Here is a 10,964-nt window from a genome sequence, read left to right as displayed (position 1 = left end):
CAGAGACACCCCTTCCCCACAAGAGTCTACACTGACCACTCTGTTTCCCAAGCATACTGCCATACCTGCCAGCAAGCTTTGGCCCACTGGAATAGGCAGTGGTCATGGACTCTTTCTGGTGGACTTTTCCGTGGTCGCTTCTTCTTTTCTTCTCCATCCTTCTCATCATTCAACTTCCCCCAAGCACACAGAGAAGAAACTGCTTGTTGCTTACTCTAATATCCTTTCTTCTCTTCCTTAAAAACAGAAACTTGAATTTGTTTGGGGATGGCAATATAACCAGCTAAAGGAAGATTCCCTGGATTGAGCGTGGGCTGCGAACCAAAGTGTCACAGGTTCTATTCCCAGTCAGGGTACATGCCTGTGTTGCGGGCCATGACCCCCAGCAACCACACATTGGTGTTTCTCTTTCTCTCTCTTTCTCCCTCCCTTCCCTCTCTAAAAAGAAATAAATAAAATCTTAAAAAAAAGAAAAAGAAAGACTCCCTTAGGCAGAGTGGCCTGATTAAGTCCGTGCCAATGAGATGTAAGCAGTATTTCTGGGAAGCTTTCTCAGAAGCAAGGAGTTTTTTTCTTCCCTTTCCTCATTTCTGCTGTGTGGATTTTAGATGCAATGGCTGGAGCTTAAACAACCATCATGGCATTGAGGCAACATGCTAAATATGGTGCAGCATCAACTTAGAAGAGGTTTGGGTGTCTGGTGACTTTATAAACTCAACCTATCAAACCTGTATGGAATACATCCTTAATTCTCTTATGGAACAGATAAATAAAACTTTCATCTCCTTAAATTAATCTTTTCTGTTATTTTGATCAGAGCTAATCCTAATTAATTCCTAAAATGAGACTGTAGGTTGACAAGTAACTCCAGATAATGAGGTCAAGTTTTATGGATTAAAATGTGGATATGGAGAAAAGAGATCATTTTGAATATTTTAAGGGATAACACTGGGGATTTTCCTAGGCAAGACATATGGTAATACCACTAGGCTGTCTGCTGTTTCCCTTCAAAGTAAACTCCATAAGAACCCATATCACATGTTTCAGATTTGCCACAATATCCTCAATGCCTAGCTCTGTGCTCGACACTTACAGAGGCTCAATTAAAAATTGCTGAAAAAGTAAACAGTTTGTTACTTTCATAACTGATATATAGGCCAGTTTACCTAGGATAGCTGAGAGACAGTAAACAAAAATATGTGAACAAGTCATTAAAATGTGGGATAGGTGCAAATAGAGAAATAATAATGACGGAAATTTCTTTAGACAGGGATATAGGTAAAAACCTCTCAGAGGAAGGGAGTAGGAAACAAACAGCCATGCAGATAGTGGGGTGGCATTGCTGGTGGGAGCATTCTGGACTGAGAGAACCACATGAACAAAGGCTTTGAGGTGTGTTTAAGGAAATAAAGAAGCTCAGTGAGGCTGGAGCTGGGAAAGACCAGGGGAATGACACACTAAAAGCCTGGAGAGTTCATCAGAGGCCAGGTCATGTAGGCATCTATAGGCTGTGGGAAGGAGTTTGGACTTTACTGTGAGTGCAGTGATAAGCCTCTGATAAGCTTAAAGTACAGGAACACCAGGATCCAGTTTTGCCTTAAGAAAGTCACTCTGGCTGCTGTGTGGAACTGGACATGGTCCAGTGTGTAGCAGGGAGATCAAGATGAGAGGCGTTGATTCCACTGGAGAAAGGAAAGTGTTTTAGACCAGGTAGTGGCAATGGTGCTGAAAGAAGTAGAGAAACTTGTAGTGTGTTTTTAAGGTTGAGTGGACCAACCTGAGCAATACATTAGTTATGGAAGCTCAAGGGGAAGGAGAAATCAAAGGTTGCTGAGGCAGAATGCATTCATGGAGGTGTGAGTCAAGACTGATTTTGATCACACAGATGTTGATGTACCTGTAAAACATACAAATGGAATGATTGAGGAGACCATTAAATATTTGAGTTTAGAACTCAGGGGAATGCTTAGGACTCAAAATATAAATTTGGTAGTTGTTAGTGTGGTGATATTACTTAAAATATTAAGAATAGATGAAACTGGAAATCTAAGAGGGCAGAGGAGTAAGTGGAAGCTACACTAACCTCCACCCAGGACTAATCTGGAATTACAACTATTGAAGAGAAATTGTCCTGAATAATCAACTGAACACCAGCTGGAGAGAAGCCTTATAATCATGGACAGACAGAAGAAACCACTTCACCATGACAAAACTGGTAGGGAGTGTGGAGGAGGTGTGAGAGGCCTGCCTAGGCTCCCATAGGTAGCAGCTGAAGTTCCAGAGGGATATTTCAGTGGACAGGGGGTTCCCCAAGAAGTGTGGGGTCTAAATCCTAAGCTGGACTCCCAAGCCTACAGCACCAGAGCTGGGAAAGGAATACAGATAGCATTCAGCTGTGAAAAACAGCAGTGTTTCTATCTGCCAGGAGATGCAGAGAACCTCTTAAAGGACCAATGCAAAAAATTTCATTTGCAGTCACTTACCCTGGGCTCTGGTAGAGGGTGGGGAGAGTAGACTAAAGATGCTTGAGGAGAGTCTTTGGTTGGTGGCTCTGGAGAGAAAATGAAGGAAGAACCACCAGGATCCCTGTGCTGAGTCATTTCCTATCCTGGAGAAGCCATCTTTTTCAGGCAGAGCAGTCCTCCCCAAGTGGATTCAACCTGAGAGGAAATAATAGCCCTGCCATAAGAATTACTCTGCCCCACTACATGGAGCTTAAGTGGGTTGATGATTATAGCTTGAGGCTATATCACTGATTACTTTAACCAGTATGGCAGATCTCTGTGAGCTCTATGAGACTTCAACTGATCCTCTCCAGGGTCCTGTGCTGATAAAAGTCAGCCTTGGCGCACTGTTTGCTTCTTTCTGCATGCAAACAGGCCCAGCAAATGGAGATGCAAACTGTGGATCACTGATAGCTCCAAACAGGTTGACCAAGAACAGTCACAAGCAGCATTTGAGAAAGACCTACACCAGAGTCTTTGCAGATATACCTAATACATATAAACACAAAGAAGCACCAAAAATGGGAAGACAGAGAAACAGACCCCAAATGAAAGAACAAGAGAATTATCCAGAAAAAGAGCTACATGAAATGGAGGCAAGAAATTTATCAGATAGAGACTTTAGAATAATGATCATAAGGATACTCAACAGCATGAGAAAAAGACATAGAACCATAAAAAGGATGAGTTAGAAATAAAGAATGCAGTATCTGGAATAAATAATACACTGGAAGGAATAAACAGTAGGTTACATGAAGCAGAGTATCGAATCAATGATTTGGAAGACAAGATAGGAAAAAAAAAAACACCCAGGCAGAGCAATAAAAATAAAAAGTAATTTTAAAAAATGAGGAGAGCTTAAGAAACATTTTGGAAAGCATGAAAGCATAACACCATCCACATCATAGGATTTCCAGAAGGAGAAGAGAGCAAGCAAGGAATCAAGAACCTATTTGAAGAAATAATGACAGAAAACTTCCCTAATCTGGAGAAGGAAAAATACACAGAAATCCAGGAAATTCAGAGAGTCCCAAAGTTGCACCCAAACAGGTCTACACTGAGACACATCATAATTAAAATGACAAGGCTTAACAACAAGGAGAGAATCCTAAAAGGTGCAAGAGAAAAGCAGGTAGCTACATACAAGCGTGCACCAATTAGACTGTCATCTGATTTCTCAACAGAAATATTTCAGGTAAGAAGGGAGTGGCATAAAATGTTCAAGGTGATGAGCAGCAAAGAACTACAACCAAGGCTACTTTACCCAGCAAGGCTAACATTTAAAATCAAAGGGGAAATAAGGAGCTTCCCAGACAAGAAAGGAGTTTATTAATATCAAGCCAGTGTTGCAACAAATGTTAAAAATCTTGCTTTAGAAAGAAGAAAAAGAGCAAGAACAACAATAACAAAAAAAAAAAAAACAGAGGAAAACAGTCTACCAATAAAATGTCACTACATACACATCTATCAATAATCAGCTTAATTGTAAGTGGCTTAAGTGCTCCAACCAAAAGACAGAAAGTAGCTGAATGGATAAGCAAATAAGACCCATATATATTCTGCCTCCAAGAGACCCACCTCAAATCAAAAGATACATACAGACTAAAAGCAAAGGGATGGAAAAAGATATTTCATGCAAATGGAAAAGAAAAAAGAACTAGGGTAGTAGTACTTATATCTGACAAATTAGACTTTAAAACCAAGACTATGATAAGAGATAAAGAAAGACATCACATAGTGATAAAGGGAACAATCCAACAAGAGGATGTAACCCTAGTAAACTTTTTTGTATGTATGTATTTATAATTATATCTTATTGATTATGCTATACAGTTTTACTGATTTTCCTCTCTTTATTCCTCCTCCACCCAGCACCCTCCACTCCCTCAGCAATCCCCCAACCATTGTTCATGTCCATGTGTTATGTGTATAAGTTCTTTGGCTACTCCATTTATACTGTATTTCACATCCCAATGGCTATTCTCTAATGACCTATTTGTACTTCTTAATCCTCTCACCTCTTCACCTATTCCTGCATTCCCCCTTCCCATCTGGCAACCATCAAAATGCTCTCTATCTCTGTTCTTCTTGTTCGCTTAGTTTGCTTTTTAGATTCAATTATTGATAGATTTGTATTACAATTTTATTGTTTATAGTTATGATCTTCTTTTTCTTAAATAAGTCCCTTTAATATTTCATATAATAATAGTTTGGTGATGATGAACTCTAGTTTTTTCTGGCCTGGGAATCTCTTTATCTGCTCTTTGAGTCTAAATGATAGCTTTGCTGGGTAGAGCAATCTTGGCTGTAGGCCCTTGCTTTTCATGACTTTGAATATTTCTTTCTAATCCCTTATAGACTATAAAGTTTCTCTGGAGAAATCACCTGAAAGTATTATGGGAACTTCCCTGAAGTTAATTAACTTCTTTTCTCTTGCTGCTTTTAAGGTTCTCTCCATAACTTTAGCCTTTGACATTTTAATTATGATGTGTCTTGGAGTGGACCTGTTTGCATCCATCTTGTTTGGACTCTGTGTTTCCTGGACTTTCACGTCTATTTCCTTCACCAAATTAGGGAAGTTTTCTTGCATTATTTTTTCAGATAGATTTCCAATTTCTTGCTTTTTTATTCTCCTTCTTGCAGCCCTGTGATGTGAATATTGGACCTCTGGAAGTTGTCCTAGAGCCTGTATATACTATCCTCATTTTTTTGGACTCTTTTTTCTTCTTGTTCTGTGGGTTGTTTTATGTTCCAAATCATTGACTTGATTCTCAGCTCCATCCGCTCTATTGTTATTTCCCTGTAAATTGTTCTTTATTTCAATTAGTGACTTTTTTATGCTATGAGGTCCTGACTAAATTCTTTGTACATTCTTATGACCAGTGTTTTGAACTCTGCATCTGATAGATTGTTTATCTCCATTTCTTTTAGCTCTTTTTCTGGAGTTTTGATTTGTTTTGTTTTTTTTTCATTTGGGCTGCATTTTTTTTTGTTTCCTCATTTTGGCAGCCTCCCTGTGTTTGTTTCTATGTATTAGGTAGAGCTGGGAAGAGGAGGCAAGGCTCCCAAACTCATTTCATGAGGCCAGCATGATCCTAATTCCAAAAGCAGGCAAAGACACTACAAAGAAAGAAAATTATAGGTCAATATTCCTGATGAACATAGTTGCTAAAATCCTCAACAAAATATTAGCAAACCAAATACAATGGTGCATCAATAAGATTACATGTCATGATCAAGGGGGATTTATTTCTGGAATGCAAGGCTATTACACATTTGCAAATCAATAAATGTGATTCACCATATAAAGAAAATGAAGGATAAAAACCACATGATCATATCAATAGATGCAGAAAAAGCATTTGATAAAATTTAGCACCCATTTATGATGAAAACTCTGAGCAAAGTGGGAGTAGAGAGAAGATACCTAAACTTAATAAAGGCCATATATGACAAACCCACTACCAGAATCATACTCAATGGTCAGAAAGTACAAGTGTTCTATTTAAGATCAGGAACAAGACAAGGATGTCTGCTTTCACCTCTCTTATTGAACAAAGTACTGGACTTCCTGGCCACAACAATGAGGCAATAAGAAGAAATAAAATGCATACAATTTGGAATAGAAGAGGTAAAACTGTCATTATTTTCAGATGACATGATACTGTATATAGAGAACCCAAAAGATTCTACCAAGAAACTACTAGAACTGATATATGAATTCAGCAAAGTAGCAGGATACAAAATTAACATACAGAATTCAGTTGCATTTTTATATGCCAATAACAAACTAACAGAAATGGAAATTAAGAAGATGATCTCATCCACAATTGCTTCAAAAAGAATAAAATATCTGGGAATAAACTGAAGTAAGGATATAAAAGACCTGTATTCAGAAAATTATGACGCTGAAGGGAGAAACTGAAGAAGATACAAATAAGTGGAAGTACATACTGTGTTTATGGATAGGAAGAATTAACATCACTAAAATGTCCATACTACTTAAGGCAATCTATAGAGTCAATGCAAATCCTATCAAGATTCCAATTACATATTTCACAGAACTAGAACAAATATTTCAAAAATTCATATGGAACCACAAAGGGCCCCATATAGCAACAGTGATCCTGAGAAGAACAAAGTTGGAGGAATCACGCTACCTAATATCAAAATATACTATAATGCTATAGTAATCAAAACAACATGGTACTGGCATAAAAGCAGATGCATAGATCACTGGAACAGAACAGAGAGCTCAGCAATAAACCCACACCTTTATAATCAATTGATATTTGATGAGGGAAGCAAGCACATTCAATAGGCTAAAACTAGTTTATTCAATAAATGGTGTTGGGAAAATTGGACAGATACATGCAGAAAAATGAAACTAGTCCACCTTCTTACACCATACACAAGAATAAATTCAAAATGAATCAAAGACTCAATTTTAGACCCAAAACCAAAAAAATCCTAGAAGAAAACATAGGCAGCAAAGTCTCAGACATTGCTCATAGCAATATTTTATGGGATATATCTCCTCAGGCAAGGGAACAGAAGAAAAAATAAACTGGACTACATGAAACTAAAAACATTTTTGCACAGCAAAGGAAATTGTCCTCAATATAAAAAGACAACCCACAGGATGGGAGAACATATTTGCTGATACATCTGATAAGGGGTTAATATCCAAAATATATAAAGACCTTACAAAAATCAACACCAAAACCTAAACAATCCAGTTAAAAAATGGACAAAGGACCTGAATAGACATTTCTCCAAAGGGTACATACAGATGTTCCATAGACATATGAAAAGATGCTCAACATCACTAATCATCAGAGAAATGAAAATTAAAGGCACAATGAGATATAATCTCACATCTGTCAGAATGGCGATTATCAGTATATCAGCAAAGTAGAAGTGCTGATGAGGATGTAGAGAAAGGGGAACCATTTTGCACTATTGGTGGGATTGCAGATTGGTGCAGCCACTGTGGAAAACAGTATGGAAATACTGTATTTTGCCATGTATAAGACAGACTTTTTTGCCCAATTTTTTTAGGGAAAAATAAGGATGTGCATTTTACATGGGTAGTACTAATTCTGTATCTATATAAATGTTTTTAATTCTTTTATTTATGCTTATGCATTAAGAGTGCAGATTTAGAAAGCAATGACGATATCCATATACAAAATAATATCCTGGAATATGATAATCTGTTTTGTTTCTAAATACAAATAACTAAAAAATGAATTAAATGTTCAGTCAGATCCTGGCAGCAGCTACAGTGGCTCTCATCTTCTTAGGCTGTTTTCCATATCTCCTGTTCTCTTCCAGAAACATGGCCTCTGGTGTGGCTGTCTCTGATGGATTCATCAAAGTGTTCAGTGACATGGAGGTGCGTAAGTACTCGACTCTGGAGGAGGTGAAGAAGTGTAAGAAGGCAGTGCTTTTCTGCCTGAGTGAAGACAAGAAGAACATCATCCTGGAGGAGGGCAAGGAGATCCTAGTAGATGAAGTGGGGGACACTATAGATGACCCCTATGCAACCTTTGTCAAGATGCTGCTGGAAAAGACTGCCACTATGCCCTCTATGATGCAACCTATGAGACCAAAGAGAGCAAGAAGGAGGACCTGGTGTTTATGTTCTGGGCCTCTGAGTCTGTACTCCTGAAGAGCAAAATGATCTATGTCAGCTCCAAGGATGCCATCAAGAAGAAGCTGGCAGGGGAAAAGTATGAATTACAAGCAAACTACTCTGAGAAGGTCAAGGACTGCTACACTCTGGCAGAGAAGCTGGCAGGCAGTGCTCTCATCTCCCTGGAGGGCGAGCCTTGTGAGCCTCATCCAGCCCCCTGCCTAGAGCATTTGGCAGCCTGAGACCTGCCTGTGGGAGTTGCTGGCTGCCCCCTTCTTGCCAGACCAGAGGGGCTGAGGGGATCACAGCAGGGGGAGGGCAGTCCCTTCACCCAGTTGCCAAATAGCCCTCCAATCCCTGGACCTTCCTACTCCCTTCACCCCTGATGGTTCCAGCATTCCCAAACCACTTTTTATCTTCTGATTCCTCTTGGGTCAAGCAGACCAAGTCCTCCCCAGGCACCCCAGTTTGGGAGGGGCCTGTATTTTTTAATGACACCCCAATTCCGACCTGTTCTTCACCTTTCCCATTCTGCCAAATTCTAACTGCAATAGCGACTCTGTGCTTGTCTGTTTAGTTCTGTGTATAAATGGAATGTCATGGAGATGACTCTTCTTTATGCCACCTGGTTCTCCTCCCCTTTTCTACCTGGCCATGGGCATTCATGGAAGCAGTACCAGTAAGGAACCTTCAATTAAAAAAAAAAAGTCTCACTTAAAAGTTGAATTAAAAATTAAAACAAAAGATTTTTTCCTGAACATTTGGGCAAAAAAAAATGGGTGTGCACTATAGACGACAGCGCATTATACACAGCAAAATATGGTACCTCAGAAAGTTAAAAATGGATCTGTCTTTCAACCCAGCTATCCCACTTCTGGGAATATATGCGAAGGAACCCACAACACTAATTCAAAAGGACATAAGAACACTTATGTTCAGTGAAACATTATTTACAATTGCCAAGATATGGAAGCAGCCCAAGTTTCCATCAGTAAATGAGTGGATAAAACAACTATGGGTCATTTACACAATAGAATACTACTCAGCCATAAAAAGAAGAAAATTTTACCCTTTGTGATAGCATGGATGGACCTGGCGAACATTATGCTAAGTGCAATAAGCCAGTGAGAGAAAGACAAATACCATATGATTTCACTCATATGTGGAATCTAATGAAGAAAGTGAACTAACAAACAAAACAAAGACAGACTCGTAGATGGAGAACAGATTAAAGCTAGTAGGGAGAGGAGCTGAAGGGATAGAGGGATTGAGCAAAAAGGAAAAAGGACTCATGGACATGGACAACAGTGTGGTGACTGCTGGAGGGAGGTTGTATAACGGGACTAAATAATAATGCAAAAATAAAAAAGATTGAATAAAGAAGAGTAGATAGAACCAACCAGAGAAAAAGAGTGTAGAGAGGGTAGAGTTTACCCCAGAGGTGCTCCAGCAGATAGAGAAGGAAAAGCCTGTAAAGGTAAATGAAAAATCAAAGATTGTTTGTATACTGCCTGTCATCTGTAACAGAATGTTTTAGCATTTGAGGATTGCTGATTAATAGCATCTCTTGTCTTTTGCCTGAAATGGAAATCAATAAAGATACATACACATGTGAGTCAGGCAGGAGATAAGAATATAACCTTTATTAATCATAAAGCTGCTTGGAGAAACAAGAAAAGAGTTGTCTCTGAACAGGCCCGCTAATATGAGTAGTCTATCTCATATGCTCTCTATTTATGTAAATATGAAATGGGCTTCAGGAGCATAGAGCTTATGTCTGAACTGATCTGTGCCTAGAAGAGCGCCTGGCACATAGTAAGTGCCAATATTTGCATACTGAGTGGATCCAGATGTTAAGATGGAGACAATCTTCACAGATGATCCAGGAATCACCTGGGGAGCTTAAAAATGCCTATGCCCATGTCACAATCCCAGACCAATTTTAGCAACATTTGTGAGGATGGGGTTCATATGTTAGTATTGCGTTAAACTCTGGCCAGGTAATACCAATGCACAACCAAGGTTAAGAACTATTACACTGATCCAATCCCTTATTTTACAGATGCAGACACTGAGGCCTAGAGAAAGAGGGTCATTTGTAATAACACAGGGCTCATCCTAGCCTTGCTGCTGACTGTGTGAGGGGCTGGGGCAAGCCTGTTCTTCTCTCTGGGGTTTCACTGTCCTCCCCTTGGAAGTGAGGAGGTTGGGGCAGTTAATTTCTAGAGCTCCTTTCAACCCTAATGATGTATCACTGTATTTTCTTATCTCAGGTGTGACTTAACTCACTGGAACATCACTTGCATCTCAAGATGCTTCTGCACGATGGTTGGATTGGTTTTGCATTTAAATGACTGAGTTCTGTATTACAATGATCTTCAAAGAAGAGATGTTTGGGACAGTTCATGACCCATAGAACTGGTCTGTGGTAAAGAATATGTCCTGTTTTCTTTTAGGTGTTGGCAGCAGGAAGTTCACCAGTGCAAGAGCAGCAAAACAGCAGAGGAACCAGGTGAGGAAAGTCCAGTGGGCTGGGGCCACCCTTTTTTGCTCACATTCCACTTCTAGTTCTTGTCTATCCCTGAGCACCCTCTTGGAGTCAACTCTTTTTCATTCCTTTCCTGTCGTCTCCATTTATCTGCATCACTCACAGTTCTTTCAAAGGCAAGCTGGTTCTCTCTGCCTACCCAAGACAGCCTCCATAGAATTCATTCACCTCCCTCGCATTTGATTTGGGTGACCCAGAGGTTGTAAGTGTGTTATTACAATATAGGCAACCAGAAGTGGTTCATGAAATCAGCAAGGCTGGGTAATAAGACTGT

The 10,964-nt window shown here is 39.4% G+C and overlaps 1 protein-coding gene across 1 annotated transcript; it reads left to right on the top strand.

Annotated features, from left to right (window-relative positions):
- The first annotated feature begins 7,769 nt into the window (after positions 1 to 7,769).
- LOC114505542 (cofilin-1-like) lies at positions 7,770 to 8,847 on the top strand. Its single transcript, XM_036017160.1, is given in 2 exon segments — positions 7,770 to 8,068; positions 8,071 to 8,847. Coding segments are annotated over 2 exon segments (537 nt in total). The 5' UTR covers positions 7,770 to 7,845; the 3' UTR covers positions 8,385 to 8,847.
- Positions 8,848 to 10,964: the final 2,117 nt, after the last annotated feature.

Source organism: Phyllostomus discolor, chromosome X, assembly GCF_004126475.2.
Source record: "Phyllostomus discolor isolate MPI-MPIP mPhyDis1 chromosome X, mPhyDis1.pri.v3, whole genome shotgun sequence".
Taxonomy (NCBI): domain Eukaryota; kingdom Metazoa; phylum Chordata; class Mammalia; order Chiroptera; family Phyllostomidae; genus Phyllostomus; species Phyllostomus discolor.
This window is presented reverse-complemented; position numbering and strand designations above follow the sequence as displayed.